Genomic DNA, 18,053 nt, shown 5'->3' with positions numbered 1-18,053 from the left:
CCTCCTTTTTGACAGCACTGTTATATTTCAGCCTGCTGGACATCTAGATGCCAGGGGAAGAGGCTAAGTCCTCGGAAAGCTTCTGTGTTTTACTCTGGCTTAAAGTACCCAGGCATACATTGACAGACAGGTTGGATGTCAATAGAGCTGCTTTTTAAAATGCACTTCATATAGACAAAAGTAATGAAGACGATAGTTTCTCCCTTTTTGTAGAAGAGTGTACTGGAAAGAGAGTAGGCTTAGTTCTAGGCTTTCTTCAGTCTAGAGCCTCACATCTCTCCAGAAGGCTCCCTAACTTCATAAATCAACCTTCATGCCTCCTGCTGAATTTTGAAATTCTGTAGAAAAACCTACAATTACTGGGACAAGAAGAATACGCAAGCAAGATCATAACTGTTATCTTAACACCTGGGAGGTTTTGCTAGGGGAAGACATCTTTGTGGTTTAGTCCATCCTTCAGGTAGTGCAGGAATTGCTGTGATAGGTGCAATCATCAGAAAAGTTCTGGTACAGGGAATAGCTTAGGTTTACACCCCCTGTGTCTATACGTAGGTGAAAATCAAATCAACTGTTTATCTATCTTTTTTTAACTTTACCTCCCTGAAGCCTGTAACTGTCAACCTGAAATGTTCAGGGTTTTGTGGAGTCTTATCAAGTTATTACGTTGTTACTGAAAGGAATTGGAAATAATATATTTTGTCAAAATTTCCGTGAACACCTGTCCTGGTGCCCTGATCTTTTAAATCTTTATATCAGTTTTACCTTTGATTAAGCTGTTAAAATATCTCAGATTCAGCCTTTTTGATACTGTGGCACAGATGGATGAAGCTCTTGGATGAATACAGGCATAGTTACTGTGAATGTGCAAAAACATTAATTTTCAGTATAGCACCTTAAGTTTCATGGGAACGTTGCAGCTTGGGCATAAATGCTATGCTGAAGAATCAGAAGAGCTTTTTAGGTATGAGGTGCATTTGTCCTGGTTATATTGAAGTCCAAAAGAAAGAAATCATGTTTCATTTGCTATTTATCAGTATATGTACCCAATATTTATACATACAGTATGTTTCATGAAAGTGTTGCTGTTTATCAGTTAAAAAATAAGTTTTCTCTTTAATAAATTCCAGATATCAGAGATTTCTGTTTTGTCTTCTGATCTTTAAAATTTTCTGACCTTAACAGTATCACGTTTTTGTCTTGAAGTTTCAGGAAGAATCCTTGGTGGATGACTCGCTGCTTCAAGATGATGATGAAGAGGAGGAGGATAATGAATCTCGTTCATGGAGAAGATGATTCAACTCATCAATGACAATGCTAGAACTGCACCTGTGTTGCATTAGTATTACCTAATGTACTTCTGCATCTTTGTATTAAAAGGGGTTTTGTGATGAAGTTGGATTCGGATATAGACTAAAAAGCAGCTGGTCAGTTATACGTTTTGAGAGATTGATGTTTGAGTTACATTTCAGTAAATGATTGCTAAAGACATCATACTAGGAACATATGCAATGTTTTTATTACATAGTTCTACAGAAAGTTACAGAATTCTTTGGGTTCTTTGTAATTTACCGAATTGGTCAAACACAAATGACCAAAAGTTGTTATAACATAGATGATTTTTGTTCTATTCCAGATACGGAATGAAAATTTGCATTTAAAATCTTTGTGAATGTTTTCAGAAATGAATAGATAACAGTACTAAACCGAAGTCTCTGAAGTTATGTATTCATAATATTGCATAGTAGTATGCTTAGGCTTTACTATGTACTAGCCTTTTGTTGGATTTGTGTACGTATTTTACCTATGGGTTTTAATGATAAAGTGTATGACTGCTTTGCATATAAGTCCTTATGACTTTAAGATGTTAAAAAAATAAAGAAATGGAATGGTCTTAAAAAAAAAAAAAAGAGGAAAAAAAAAGCAATAACCAAAAAAGCTAAGGCAATGGTCCTTCATAATGGAAAAAAAAAAAAAAAAGAAAAAAAAAAAAAAAGAAAAAAGACCGTTCCAAATGGCAACCCCCACCCCCATATTCACAAAAGGAGCTCTAATCACTGTCACTTATACTAAAGTTGTATTGAATATAAAAAAATACATCAACATAATGATGTTTCATTTACATTAACACACAGGTATACTCTTGCATAAAAGCCTTTGGATGTTTTCTGAATTTTAAACTGATTTAAGTCAAAAAGTAAATATAATATTTCAACAATAAGGAATTTATTCTGTATCCATGCAGTCTGCAACTGCAGAAGAAAATTTGACCCCACAAAAATATATGCAGTACTGAAATATAATTTAGAAAAACACATTAGGAGAAGTGGAATGTTTGGTAGGTATTATTCTAAAAAAAATGTGCACACTAATGCACCTTTTTTATTCCTGTGTGTCTATGATCATATTTTTCCTTTTCAAAAGTAACACTTAGCAGAGACTAAGTTGACACTATAGTGTATAATCACTATTTAAAAATGTACATACATGAAATGTATACTTCACAGAAATACTTAATTGGCTCTTTCTAGTGGGGCATTCTGTTATGAGAGGTCTGAAGTTTCTCCTCTTAGGAAGGAGAACTGTGTATTCCTTGGCAGTAAGGGACCTCTCTTACCAGAAAGACTTGGTTTTATTACCATTTAGTGACGTTTTGCTGGTCTGTTTTCAAAGGAAAATGCATTTATTAAGTATTAGACTTACGGGGTTTATTTTTGTTTTGGTTTGCCACCCCAAACTCATTAATGGCTGCAGCATAAAACCACCATCTCATTCAGCAAATAGACGCAGGGGACAGTACTTTAGTTCACAGTATATTTTCTTTAGTCTGTGTTTTTGGTTTTTTTGGGGGTTTTTGTGGGTTTTTTTGAGGGGGAAGAGGGAAGTGGAGGAGAACTGTTGTGAATTGTGTCCCTGCCCCCTTTTTTTTTTTTACATTCCAAAATCGGAATGGAGTAATGTAGAAGTAGTAGTATCCCAGAGAGAAGAGCTCTGGCTGTAGAATTTTTGTTCTGTGCTTTTCAGTTATTTGAGGGTTTTTTGAGACCTGGATCCTGCCTGGGTTTAGGTTTTTTGTTTGATGTTGGTTGGTTGGTTGGGTTGTTTTGGTGAGGTAGGTTGGTTGGTTGGGTTTTGTTGGTGGCTTTTTTTCTCCCTAGGTCCCTGTATGTATGCATATCTTGTTGCAAAACTATGCACTTAAAATTTTCTGTATAGTCTTAGTTTCACATTGAAATTTAACAATTGACTGCCATGCTTGTTACAGTAAGTTCTAACTCTTCATAGGGAATTGTATTTGGGAAATCGATTTCCTTTTACGCTGAATTTCAGGCAAAATAAAATATTTTAAGAACCTTTTTATCCAGTGCTCTGAATGAGCTGCTCTAGTTCACTGAACTAAATACAAGCTTTCCTACTTTTCTTTTTTAGTAATATACTATATCTGAAGGGTGCCAGATTGACAGTCCGGGAGATGGAAATTTTTAGTGTCTTACAGAACAGGTACTTTTTTTGTTGTCTTACAGAAAAGGTACAGCACATGAAAGGACTGTGCATGCTGACTTAAGGTGGTTGCATGGCACGCTTTGGTGCTCAAACATGCCTTTTCACTGCAGTCAAATCAACACAAGTTAATGACAGCTATTAGTGTGTTCTTTACATGGATGCTTCTAAGGAATAATCTGAAATTGCTGTATCACATAATTTTAAAATCAGTATTCCAAGTTTGCCTGCTTGTTTCGAATTCAGCGTGGTAATACATCCATGCAAGATTAATTTGTTAATAACTGTTTGCACTCTGGCCTACCTGTAAGGGGCTGAAACATTCTTTTTATCACCTACCTCCTCCCAAACTTCCATCGTTGAAAGGCGACGGGGGAAGTCTTACTGGTGTGTATTTTGTCTCCTGCTATTATCTTGTGATGCTCTGAAGGATTGAAAGCCACCTGGATCAGAAGGGCTTGGTTTACTGTCACTGTAGAAACAACCCCAGATGTTTGTTTCAGTTGAAACCAATCTGTGATCCTGTGCCATTCAGGGTAAGAAAATGGTGTGCTATTTGCAATCTAAATGGATTCTGTATGTGTTTCTGTCATTATCAAATTACTTTCTTGATTTGATTTCTTTTTGGCTTGCTCTGTTCTTCTCTAGCGCTGCTCTCCCCTCCCTTTTTGCTACTACCTTAGCCAAATCTTGTCATTTCATTTCAGTCGGATCCTTATTAGCATAGCCTTCAGTGAAATCTGTTGTCACCTCGAGCAGCATACTTCCTTGTTTGAATCAACAAACCAAACATCCTGCTGACTTTCATTCCCTTCTGTACTTGGTTGATCCTTGTGAATGCATTCCCAAGTATGCCTCCACTGTGATTAGCTAAATCATTGTATTTTTTTTAACAGTTGTGCAAACGGAATTCCCTAGTGTGAAACACGGAGAGCGGGGTTACCTTGGTTTTCCCCAGACAGCTTTTCAGAATTTCAATGGAAAAAAAAAGGTAAACATTTAAAAACTTATTTCATTTTCCAGTTAGATTGCTATAGGGCTTGAATAAGGTTTGATCTGACGTGCAGATCAATGACAGTATTGTAGTAAACCACATTTGGTTGAATACAAAAATTTTAAGTAATCGGAGTCAGTAATTCAGACTGTATTACAATCTGTCTGAAAAAACAGTAAAATAACAAGAATACCTTTTGTAAGCATTACTTACGGCCAGTAGTATTTGTATTTTTTTCTTCTCTTAAAACTCAGTTATTTCAAAGCAGGAAAACCACACCTTACTATTCTTGTCAGCCCTTGGATAACTTGTTTGAGGTTTCTGTAGGTGTAATGTATAATTTGTAATTGTCAGTTGTCACATGAGCATAAAAGAGCGCAAAAAGACGCGCAAGAATTTGGTTTTGACTCGGGGAAGTGATTTTGGATGTTCCCTGTATTTTTTTTTTAAACTAATCTGTGAACCAGTAGGTCCCACCAAAAACAGATGGGGGGGAATGGTGGGGTTTTTTTTTCCTTCCACCAGTCATACACTACTGTTGTACTAATACACAACATAAAGGGATATAGACCTTCTATGAAGCACCTTATTTACTGTAAATCAACAGTGGATTTTTATGTCGCAGCTGAAGTCAGTTTTAATCCTATATTTTGTACCTTTATTACAATTAGCAAATTAAGTTACAGTTAACAAATTAAGATTAGAATAACTGGAACAAAAGCAGAAAATTGAGGGGTTTGTGGAAAAAAAATGTGTATGAAAATCAACAATTTTTACTGTGAGTGGAGCGATTTCTTAACTGTATTGATGTTATAGCATTTGATTTCTTCCAAATGAACCTGTTATGTCAGACAAAGTAGAAGTTCTTGACTGAGAGTAAAAAGAAAAAAAATAACCAATCGAGCCAATATAGCTGCAAACTGATACTTGGTGAAAATGAACCGTTAGTTTTTGTGGACTCATGTAGACCACTATGAACACACTAGTATGGGTGTCACACAGTTGCCTAAATACTGTAATTTCATAAACTAATTATTTTTTGGTTTTATTTTAATATGCCTTTGCATGTTTTATTCTGAACAGTGTTTTAAATCTGTAGACATCAAAAATATTTGCAACAAAACCAGACTTCTGTGATTTTTGGTCTTTTATTTGAATTCTCTTCAGATTTAATTGGAACACTAATGAGAGGGGTTTCAAGAACATACTGCACAAGAAATGTCTCTTATTTTTCCTAATGGATCTTTATTTCTAAAATCCTTCTGTATGTGTTAAAGCTAAAGCTTATCTGAATGACAATACTTTGATCTTTGTCCATGTGAGTGAAGATTTTTATCTATCTTTTTTTCTTGTTGCAGTAAGTTTGTAATCCTGAGACCAGTTGATGTCTTTGAAAATCACCTCATCTGACCCTGTGGTATTTTATAATTTTGATGTTACAGTTTGAATTCTTGAATTCCAAGATCCTTCCTGCTTTGTTAGCATGACAGACTAATTCAGTTTCTCACCTTTCTGTGGCAAAGACTGGAATACCACATTCAGCAAATCTGTCTCTGCTAGCTGTTGAGTATTTCTGTATCAGCAACTGGGAGAAAAAATTTTTGAGGCATGTACTCTTCAAAACTCATTTTTCTGAGAAACATCTGCAGTAGATGTATTTTTTTTTTATTTTGACCTTTTGTATGTAGAGAGGGTAAAATAGTTCTTTTAGTATTTTATGCTGTTTTACTGTTCTGTGTCAGTTTCACATAAGCTTTTTTGATAGTTATTTCATAGGTAAAAATTCTCTTAAAAAATCTGATGTTTTAATATCGTCTAGCATACACTTTTCTTTAAAAAGGGAGGGGGGGTAAAGCAAACTGGTATTTACAGTTCCTTCTGACAAACTATGAAGATTATTTGAAATCAGAGATGTTATTTATAGACCTCAAAACTCAGAACGGTGCAGATGAACACTAAGCCTGAAAAGCAGAAGTCATTCTTTAGCAACTGGGAAATGGTCTTTTAAATGCAATAGAAAAAAAGGAGCACTAACTTCTCCAAAATGTTTTCCTAATGATCTGCAGCTAGACGGAGTATTTCCCAGCTGTAAGGCACACTAACTTTTCTCTCAATACAATAATTTGCTCTCTAGGGAAATGAGAAAAGTTTCTTAGGTTTTAAAGGTAATAATTTATTCTTAATCTTGCACAGAATTTTGTGCAATAAAGATGTTGGAGCCAAAATGTTTCCTCCTTGCAGAGAAAACAAAGATTTCACAAAAATGTGTGTTGATCTATGCATGTAAAAACCTACATCCTTTGGCCAAAATCGTGTGCGTGTTGCTAATGCGTGTATGGTGTAGGTGAGATCTACAGAAGTACAGAAATGCCTTTAGGGTATAAGAACTCTGATTTTACAGAGCTGCACAGCTCTGCAGAACTCTGCTGCATAAAAGCAGAGAGAAGTGTCCTTTCCATTAAAGTACCTTGTTTTAACGTGAAGAAATGTTCTTCACGTTTGCACACTGTCCTTTCTCAGCTTAAAGAAAAGACAGTTCTGATTTTGTGCAATTTTTTTTTCCTTGAGGTAAAGCCCTGTATTTTCTCTTTCGACTGCTAGAGGGCACTATGGCTACACAAGTGAAACAATAACTGGAAGTCATTTGCTCCCATTTCAACATTTCTGTGCTATTTTTCCTGTTTCAGTTCTCATGCTAATATTTGCATTTCTTGCAGAAACCTGTATACATCTCTACCATGTCAGCAGAAATTCTATTTGTGTGAAGTGAAACAAAGTATCTCTCTTTGGATTTAGGTGCCAGTGATAAAACATGACTCCAGGTGTTTAAATCTGAATAAAACAGAAGAACATTTCTGTGTTGCAGGAGGCATATATCCATCTCCTTTTCTGCTCTGGGAGTTGAATTAGTTTTTGATAGATTACTGTTGAAGTGATAGAAAACTTAAGGTAGCTACGTCCAGTCTGTGAAAGCTTTTCATAAGAATTAATCTCTAAAGCCTGTGTTTGTGCTTTAGAATAGGGCATATGCAGTGAAAAGCTAAAACTTACTGCTGGAAAGCAGGGGGGCAGAAATGGCAGGCAGTATTATGTTTTTCTACAAACTACATAAGAAATTGCCAGCCTAACCTGGTCTAAGAAATTTCACCACTGTAGCCGGTTATCTTTGCTTTATGGTATACTCATGTTAAATACATCAAGGAATTACTACTGTGGCTCCACCAACTGGTGCAATGTAAGTACACAGAACAATTTTTCAACTACGATATTGAATAATTCCTTATCCTCATATGTTTGATTCACCGCCTGTTGCTGTCTTGCCCAAGTGCATTGGGAAGCTACTGGTAGCCTGTGTGCCTTTGCACTTGGAACTCTGAATGTGCAATGTCCATGCACACAAATCACGTTTAGGCCAACAACATGCAGGACGTATTTGTGACTCATTCTGTGTCGTTTTCTTTTCCCTCTGTCAGTAGTGCAATATCAGAAAGTGCTGAGGCATCATAAATTTTGTTAATGCTCCTCCTAACTCACAAATTCAGCTCTGCGGATATTATTATTATGCTTGCTTTTTTTTTTTTTTGGCAAGATGACAGCTGTATCATCACCTGTGCATAGACATTTTAAAATGCTGGAAAACATCCCAGAAGTCAGTATCTTTGAGTTCACTTACAGATGGAAACCTTGCTTACCAGAAGTGACTGTGAGAAGATAAATTCTTGTTGAAAAAATTATTTGGTTTTCTTTATTACAATTGTCTCTTTCATTCAGATCTTATAGATGATTAACATTCACCTAGTGCTGCTCTGAGAGGTAACAGATAATGTTTAAAATCATATATCTATCCCCCATGTGCTGTTTCTACCAGTTTGGTAGCAAATGAGAGATATACTATCTTTATATGTATTTTGATACAATTTTTAATGATACTTTTCTATTTACATTCCCCGTGGTAATATTTTGTCTTAAAAAACAGAGAAGAGTGGTTGCACAGTTCTACAATCTTAAACTTTCACATTGCTGCTGTTTTGAAAACTCCCCCGTAGGCTGTACCATCCCTCATGTATAAGACAAAGTTCTGTAAGGTTAAGTTCTGTAGTTCTGCAGGTTTTATCAAAACACAAAAATAGAAATACCCAGTAAGCAGCAAGTGAGCAGGTTTAGAAAACTTTGCTGCAGTATAGAATTGTGCAGTACCAATCTTCACAAATGCGTACTATCCATACCTGAGTAATTGAAATCTTTTTCAAACAAATTCTTATAATGAAGGGAAATTTCACCTGCTCATATCTGATCAAGTTGCTTCCAAGAATTATTCCAGTGATTGAATGGGCCTGGATATGGAACTGTAACTACTTGTCTACTGGAACACCTTTTGAATTGGTTAATCTTTCTACAGTGAGAATAGAAAACTTCTGCTGCTGCTAGAACCAGGAGTACTTATTCAGTATCTTCCAGGGAAAAAACCAGAATCTGTCTACTTGTTAAATACTAAGTCAATAATTGATGAATATTTGTTCTGAGGGTCCTGCAAGCTACTTCTGTTGGGGCTGGTTTTGCTGGTAAAATTTCATCAGTCACTTTGCAGAACTACCTTTTGGAACCTGAAAAAGGCATTTTCTTGGTTTAGAGTTTGGAATTCTTTGTTCCCAGAAGCAACATCTTGTGCATTGTGTATTTAGATGTATTATTGTGATGTAGTGAAATTTATCAGTGGGAGTATTCTGTTACTGAAAAATGTGAGATTGAAGAGCAAAAAGCAATAGCAGTAGCTTTCGTGGTGGAAGAAGCTGAGAGATGGTTAATGTGCAAATTGCTGGTCAGCAGACTTAGTGCCTGACCTGAATTAGAAAATAAATTTTCTATTAGAAATTATGCAAGGATATTGGCAGTATAGTAGAATGAAATGGAGCACTTTTTTCTGTCAATATGTGGTGAAAAATTGAGGAACGTAAGTCACCATTAGACATGCTCACTTCTAACAGGTTAATGCTGTCTGTATTTGCAATTTTATATTGGTGAACTTCCCACTATTATTTGTATGTCTTCAATAAATCAGTTTTGTTAACTTTAATATTAAAATAATTTAAAATACATTAGTTTCTTCTGTTTCTGTGTTGAACTATCTGTAAACATCCTTTCAAGTGAGTTTAAAGTAAGTGCTATTTCTTTTCCATCCTCATTTACTGTAATGCTTTCTGTACTGAAAATACTGATGTGTTTGCTCTTGTACTGACTCCATTCTGCAAATTTACTATATATTGAATTTTTTGAGAACACCTTGCTGGGAAAACACTGGAGAAATAGCTTTGTTTTAGTAGAATAAGTTATAGAAACTGGAATCTGAAATAATAAAAAGATGAACCAGTAACATTTGCTACACTGCCATTTTTAAGATGGCTGTATATCATGCTACAATACTATCTGTAGATAAGCTTTTGTTAAACTTTTAAAATAATTTGAGTAGGTAATTACCAGTGTTTTAGTAGTCTAAAGCAGGATTGATGGCAGCTTGATTGGCTGTAGCAGTTACTAAAGTTCACATTTTATGACCTCCTTAAAAATATTAATTTAGAAGCTTATGAATTACTCTCTGGAGTCACCCTGAATTAACAAATACTGAGCTGTCTTTTAGCTTTTGATTTTTTTTTTTGTGAAGTAATTTCTGTTCAGTAGTGAACTTTATAGTGTTTTTCAAGAACTGATTTTCTAGATAAAGCAGTAGTAGTAACTCTTTGATGGCCAGGACTAAGCTGTCTAAAACAGGTTTGTTCCATCCCAGCATTAAAGACCGTGGCTGGTCGCTCCTGCCCATCTTTTATGCTTGACAGGGAGGTATTTGTGTGATAATGTAATTGAGGAGCTGGGCTATACTTTTAAAAATGTGGTGGTCCAATGGAATTACTTTCCTAATCTACTTCACCAGGTGGCTGCAAAGATGTCAGTGGTGGGGGATGCTGGGGTCAGTAGAGCTCTTCATCCCACAGTTGTGGTTCAACCCATGCTACTTCAATTGGAAACACAGAGGCACCATTGTGCTATTCTTAGTTAACATGTGTTCGGCTTCAGCACTTGGGTTTTCTGTTCCCCTGATTTACAGGAGCCAGGGCAAAATGTTTCACAAGTGTTGAGTGAGCAGAAGATTAGGACAATTGAGAACAGAAGCATCACACTTGCACAGGCTCCTCAGAAACGCCAGGCGTGCTGTGGTTACAACAGTGACCTGCTAAACTGAAAGCTCCATGGCCCTGCATTTCAGCTGACCCTCCGTACCCGTTTGGAAGTCCATGAAAAGGTGGTATGAATGGCCTTATAAACAGGGACTTTGCTGTGGGAGCTCTGGCTCCTTTTGGTGTATCTCAGTGGTTCTGATGGGTTGGCGGGGTGGGGGTGGTGCGGGGTGGGAAGGCAGTCGCGGATGAGTCAAGGATCACTTCCAAAGGAGGTGTGAGAAGCCTAGGAAGAATTTTGGCAGACCTTTTGGATCTTCGTTTAGCCTATTGTAAATATAGCAGGTTTATGTCAAAGGCTGTGTGGCTTGTGTGTGTCAGTGCAGTGCTGATGCAGTAGCAGCGAGCTGCTTGGGAGGCGCTTCCTCCCCATCACCGTTGTGGTGCAGCAGGGCCATGGTGCCTGCGCTTGTGCTTCCTAGGAGAAACTCTGGTCTGCCAGCTGGGTAAAGCAGTCCTTGGGCTAGGCTGGAGCAGGAAGAGATCATCGCCTCTAATGGATCTGTGTAGACCAGCTAAACCATTAGAAGGGAACACAGACAGTTCTTGATAGCATTTAGGGACCTTAGCCGGTCAGGGAACCAAGCAGGTGGTAAGAAAGCAGAATAAATACAGCAATGTACCATGCACTATAGGTTTTGCAATTAGGTTAGACATCATCAGAGCTGGTTTTGTTGAAGTTTGTTGGCGAAATCCAATACGAAATTGCTGGAGGCAGATAGAAGCTGGATTTTCAAGTTCTTGGCCAAACAATAGGGTATGTGCATGCTTCCTTTCCTGCAATCCATGCGCTGTCTGCCACACCTGTGGGTTGGTCTAGTTTGTTGCAGAAGTCAAGCTTGTTTGCAAGAAGAGTTGCTATAAAAGATTTGGGACATACTACTAAATCCATGGAACTAGGGCTAGGAAATACTGCTGCTCTGCCTTGTGCGTTCACAGAAACTTCCATCTGAAACTTCAAAGTAGCATCCAAAATACCAAACAGTTTAGAGAAGCCTCACTTTAGTGATTCCTTCTGAGTGCCTTAGGCATTGCGGAACTCGGTGTTCCTTATTATGAATCCCTATGGAGCATGTTAGTATTGTCAGTCAGTTGCTGTTTTGAAATACTGCTTTTCCAGTCAAACGGGGTGTGGGTGTTCAAACCTGTTTGTCCATGTTGGGTTAGCATAAACAAATCAAGTAATGGATCTTTCCTGTGATTTAAACTGTTTAATCCTGTTGCCTGAAGGAACAAGTTAGGAAGAAGCAGTTGCATGAACAACTTAATGGGCAGATCATAATTTCAGATGGGAAATTGAGTGATGATGAGCTGTTATGACAGAGGAGTAGGGGATCTTCTTTGGTCATCATGGCTGCAGAAAAAGCTGGAAGGTGCAGTTCTAAACTCTTAAGGGTACATTAACAGGAGCTTGTGTCAATTGAACCTTTAGAAGTGGAGACTTTTGCAGTGCAAAGCATTTTAGTGCCTAAGTCCTCTCAAATGTTTCTCCAGCTGTCCAAAGAATCAATGGTCCTACCGTGCCCTTCTTTCTCTGAACAGATTGTGAACTGATGCGAACATTTAAAGTATTAGGAGCCATATCTGAAAGAGGTTGTGTATGCTTCGATGACTGCTTTCTAAAATTAAGTAATCACAAACTTTCAAAATGAAAATATTCATATGAAAGGAAAGGTAGACTGTAATCTTACATCTTTGCTGGAGTCCAAACATCACAATGGAAAAGGCGTTTTCTACTTTCATCTCCGTGGATCCACTGGTCAATTTAAAGAGTTCTCAAAGCTGACAGTAGCACATAGACAAATCTCTAAATTGTATCCAAATACTATATATACTGTTGCTTGCAAAAATCCATGTTGCATTTTGCAGAACTCAGCGGTCTGATTCCTTCTGAATGTTCGATCAAAAAATGAGTAGTCTTTTCTAGCCACTGTTAGTAGTTATGGGATTAATGTGTTAGGAACCCTCAGCAGGAATTCTGCAATTTTGTTTATGAAGATACTCCCATAATTTTAAATTGCTTTCAGTATCTCAGGTGCTTCTGAATTTTACACAAAACGTTTATGGGACAAATAATTACTTTCAACTTGCACTTCTACCCCAGCAGTCAAATGAAAGGGGGGGAAAGCCCATCAATTGTTCCTGCAACACAAACCACTCCTGCCTGAAGATTTTGCCGGGTGGTAGATTGTGGTGGCTTCCAAATGCCTTGATGTCATGCAGATGTGCTGTGGTTTAGTGTGGCACTATCATGTTTCAGCATGGCTTTGTAGCTTCTGCTTTTAGCAGAACGCACTGGAAACATAGGTGGTTTCAGTGTCTTGTACCTCTCTGAACGTTGGTGCTCAGCCTCTCAGTCTACATCAATATTAGTAAATTAAACGTGGCTGGGACTTCTCTGATGCTGAGACCAACTGGTGTGCAACAACTCTCATACACGCTGTTAGGCTTCAGAACGGGACAACCACATCCACATTCTCTGCTGGGAATGATTTCTGGCTTGGGGTAGCTGATCCAGGTCTCTGTGGTGCTAAGACCTAACAGTAGTACCAACAATAAAGTTTTGGTGCCTATAATCTATGCTGGGCCTGTTTGTTTTACTAATTCAGATACTGTCTCTGAGTTGTGCGGTATCTTTAAATGCTGAGCTTTGTCCAGCTGCAGCAGGTAAGGGGATTTAGCTCCCCTGGTAGATGGAGCAGCCTCGAGGAGAGCGTGTTCTTTGGAAAGGCAGTGACAACTGACAGTGCAGTTCTGCAGGGACACTGTCCTCCCTAACGATAAATGTCACTAGGTAAAAGAGAGAAAGGGTACCTAAAAAAAGAACCCTAGTACTTTTGCTAACATACAAATAAATGGCAATTAGCAATCAAAAATTTATAGACTGTAGTACCTCTTGAATTTAATGAGAAGTGTAAAATACATGATAGTCTTGTGGCATACAGAGTTACAAGAAAATTAATTAATATGAAGGAGAAGGATGAAGAAGAAGAAAATGAGTAAGGATCTCAAAGCTGAAATACACATAAGCCGTTATATTCAAACTTTCCTATCGTTAGTAAGGTTTGGAGGTCTCTTGAACTATTCACTATTATCAACAATCTTGAAAATTAACCTTGCAATGGTGTAATCAAAGGGCCAAGATGTGCTACTGTTCTGGCAAGCCTACCTATAGAACTGCATTTTCCCGTCAACTGTCAAAGGGGGAGCCGTGCACAGATAACTCATCCTGTAGCCCTTCATGTGTAAGTATGCTTCCTAGTGCAGTACATCACCTTAATTATTATACCTTCTGCAGCAGAATAGAATTCTCTGACCTGATCATTTTTGTTGCTGAATTGCTTGCACATACGTGGTGAAAATATTTTGTGTCTGTAAATGTGTTTCATCAGGCACGCTCCCACCCGTCAAAGCGGAGTGAATGCTTTAATTGCCTAATCGGCTTTCTGGGTCTCCCATGCAGGCATAAAAACACCACAGTGAGTGATATAGGTACATGGTGGTACATAAGCGATTATTAGTGGTAGTCTTCCCAACTTTTGTGTTCTAGTAGGCAAGAAGCATGTTGGATTTAGTGAGATTATAATCATGCTTATTTACTGGCAGAAGCTGATGTTTTTCTCCCCTCTATTTTTACATTTGAGGATAAAGTACAATTCATGTTCTGGGCATCATCTTGTGGAAGTTCTAAATCACTTCATGAGGCTTTCAGCCGGGCTCATGTCATTTATCCATCAGCACTCAGTCCATTTAATCCAGGCCCCTCAGCTGTACAGACCCAGCTCCTGTTGTGAGTGATCGGCCTGCTTGAGTGCTCCCAGCTTCTCCTGTCACATCACATTTGCATAAAAGAGGACGGATAACCAAATTTGAGCACACAAATGAAAATGCTAAGCGCTGAACCTGTCACAGTTGTTGTTCAACTAATTGTGAAAAATTTGATTTGCTGGCTTTTCACTGTTTATCATGTGGACCCCCTTCTCAAATTTGCCTTGGCTTCTGCTTCTGTACATGTAGCTTTTAAACTCCCTACACAAGCAGCCGACCCTGGGGATTACTTACCTCTCCTACCAGCTTTTAATGTTGGCTCATCTACTTGACTAAATTAGGCCACCATGGCAAACAAACACATAATTAAAAACCTGGGAAAGACAACTGCAGTTGCACTTCTGAAATTGATTTTTCAGTCTATTACTGGTATATGCCTTTGCATTTTGCCATTTTATCTTGTCCTCCTGTAAACTCTGAAAATGTCTTTGCTTTTGATTATATATAGGAGGAATATATATTATTTCAGATTAAGGACCAAGATTTTCTTCTCAAAAGGGAACAGTGAATAAAAACACTTTCTTATTTCTGGGTGCTTTGTGGCAGCCTATTCCAGAGGTGCTGTGTTCATTTGAAATTAAGACCCATTTTTAAACTGGCATTGAAAGCTCATAGATTAAGTATTGTTCAAATTATTGTGATTTTTCAAAATTCTGGGGCTTGACAGCTTTCCAAAAGTACTTACAGCTGCTGACATGTTTCTATTTTCGATCACCTTCTCTTATCTGTATAATTTACACATCACTTCTTATAACGTATACCTAAAGGTCACCAATTAAAACGGTGGAAGGTCATGTTGCTTTTTTGTGAGTAGAGAAGGTGCTTCAGCCAAACAATTACCTATACAAAAACACAAAAAAATTTCATCTGCATAGCCAAATCATCCATCTTTTTGGTATCTGCATTGGTTATACTCTGAATGCCTGTGACTATCATCATTTAAGAAGGTGGATGATAACACGGACATAGTGGATACAGATCTCTAAAGACTGTTGAAAGCTTCTGAAAACAACCTGGTAAGAGACACTGATATTTAGGTGTTATACGCAATTGATATTTCTCTAGCAGTTCTAAAATATCAACATAATTATTTTCAAAATAAGACAATAATTTGTCAGCAGATATAACTGAAATAATATTTAACAAATAAAATTGAAAACATGTTGCTTAAAATCCTTTTAAAGTCATTTCATTCTGTTGGTGAAAGGGGAAAAGTCCCTGTTCACATCTAGTAGAGTCCACTGATAACAGTGGTAGTAATACGGCATAATCCCTTTCATAAACTGTTGAAGATGGGTCTTAAAACTGTAAGGTATTTTCATATGTTTCTCTGATAAAGGCCTACAAAAAAAAGGCTTTTTTTGTTTTTCTGTTGGTTAAGAATGATATAATTTGTAGCCTAAACTGATTTACATCCAGGTTGACTATGGTTAGTCATCCTTTGTTTTAAATAGCTTTTCTCCTTTCATGATGTTTATTTCCTTGATAAGTTCATGAACAGCTGTCATGTTGTCACAGCCTTCATTTTACTAGGCTAAGCGGGCTGAACTTTTAAAGGGCTTTGATAAAGTCTGATGTATTTAACTGCAGCAATTTAAGATATTAACATTTACAGCTCAATGTGTTGGAGATCACTGTCCTTCTCCATTAAATTTTGCTCTTTTCCTTATTTTTATGACTGAATTCTACTGTCATTAAAAATGTAGCTGGAAAAATAACTCGTGCTGTACTCAATGCTCACTACATTTTGCTTGTTTGATCACTAGAATACTATCAGTTTCCTTTTTTCACATCCTTCCTTCACACTATGTTATTTTATCTCCTTCCTCATTAACAGCTTTCCGAAGCTGACCTCCTTTCCTGCCCTCTTTCTCAAGTTTGCCAGCGAATTATACTAAAACCAAAAATCATATCTGCAAAATAAAGTATTTGGAAAAGAGGAATACAGACGTGTTTGGAAGAGACTATTCTTTAGCATGTCCGGCCTACAGCATCAAACTGAGGAGCAGCAGATATCCAAGAAATTAGTTAGCTAACAAAACACTTTGCTCTGTACTTGGCAAACTGGGACCGTATTGCCAACAGGTTTGATTCTAAAAATCAATGAAGTAGCAGCTTTTGGTCCAAAGCCAAAAAGATGGCTTGTAAATTTCCAGAATGTTGTTACATCTCTTATGTGCTCTGAGTAACCTTCAACAAGGTGTTCCATAGTGATTCTAATATTGCCTCCCAGCTTCACCCATTTGCAAAATACATCCTGATAGCTGGAATGTCCTGAGGTATCTCTTTGAAGGTTTATCTACTCAAGAACATAGGTACCATTTTCAAAACCAATTTTCTTCATATAAAGAGAACAATAAAAATTTCAGTTACCCTGTTCTTCAATAGTGGTGTTAATATCTATTGATAAACTGTTATCTCTTTTTAGCATGCACTGATTTGATCTGGAAATCTTATAGATATGTTAAGGATGGTAGAACTGAATTAAATATTTAGGCTCATGCACCATATTTGTCTTAGGAAGAGCTATGCTTACAGGTAAGATTGTCCTCTGCTTTTTCTCAGATTTTAACAAGAAAACAAGACATTATTTTCTTGCTTTATTTCTAGTTTAATTTATTGGAACATGGAAAATTTATTGTTAAATCCTGGAATTATTTTGTTCCTTTAAAAAAATAATCCTCATCCCTTGTTTTTCCTCCTTTACCTCTCTCTGAACTTAGACTTAATAGTGCAAGAAAAGGAGAACAGAAAGGAACAACTACAGCTAGCACAAAAAATCAGCTCTCAGAGTTAAGTTTTGCAGTAAAAATACTTGTGACAGTAGGACTTGAAAGCAGTTTTTTAAAAGGGAAATCAGATTCTAAACTTTCTTCATTAAGTTTATCAATCTCCAAAGTAAATGTGAACATGCAGTTTTCCAGATGGGGTTCTTGATATAAATGCATGATTTATAATTTCAGAAACTACATTGCAAAACTTCTTTGCGTTCTCTATCCTTCAATATTCTTATTTGTAAAATGTTTTGCTTAGGCTAGTCAGAGAAACAACAGAGTGAGAAATGTGTTTAAAATTTTGAACAAGTACTAATGGAAAATGTTTTGCCTTATTCCCTCAGCTCTAATAAAATGTATACTTTCCATTTATCCTTCAACTAGATATCTATTGATGTTTGATTAAAAACAGTCTCCCCTGCTTCTGTAAGTACCTTCGTGTAATTCATGGGGATTTTCTCATTTTCCCAGGTCTGCTTGGGTAAATAAAGGTTTCTCCTCAGTTCAGTCTCTTAGGTTGGATGTTAGAATAAACAAACTTCCATTAACTTGATTTTTGTTTTGCTTTAGATTGCAAGTAACTTCATCAGCATGTAAGAGGGACAACTGTTCCCTCTCTCCCTATATATTTTATTATACAAAGCTGACCCCCTTCCCATGAACTTAGCTCTTGACTATAGCTAGATGCAAAAGAATACAGAAAGGATTGGCACACAGAGAAAGGATTAG

The 18,053-nt window shown here is 37.1% G+C and overlaps 1 protein-coding gene across 10 annotated transcripts in view; it reads left to right on the top strand.

Moving 5' to 3' along the window:
- RBM26 (RNA binding motif protein 26) overlaps positions 1 to 17,696 on the top strand; it is a 74,551-nt gene extending 56,855 nt beyond the window's left edge. For 7 of the 10 annotated variants that reach the window (XM_027801066.2, XM_027801065.2, XM_014277533.3 and 4 more), the window contains one exon: positions 1,204 to 17,696. In XM_027801066.2, the coding sequence (XP_027656867.1) occupies positions 1,204 to 1,293 (90 nt within the window). In that variant the 3' untranslated portion in view covers positions 1,294 to 17,696. The remainder of the gene's footprint in view (positions 1 to 1,203) is intronic. The other 3 variants (XR_008731124.1, XR_008731122.1, XR_008731123.1) reach the window with 3 other exon arrangements.
- The last annotated feature ends 357 nt before the right edge of the window (positions 17,697 to 18,053 follow it).

The sequence above is a fragment of the Falco cherrug genome, chromosome 2, assembly GCF_023634085.1.
Source record: "Falco cherrug isolate bFalChe1 chromosome 2, bFalChe1.pri, whole genome shotgun sequence".
In the NCBI taxonomy this organism is placed as follows: Eukaryota; Metazoa; Chordata; class Aves; order Falconiformes; family Falconidae; genus Falco; species Falco cherrug.
This window is presented reverse-complemented; position numbering and strand designations above follow the sequence as displayed.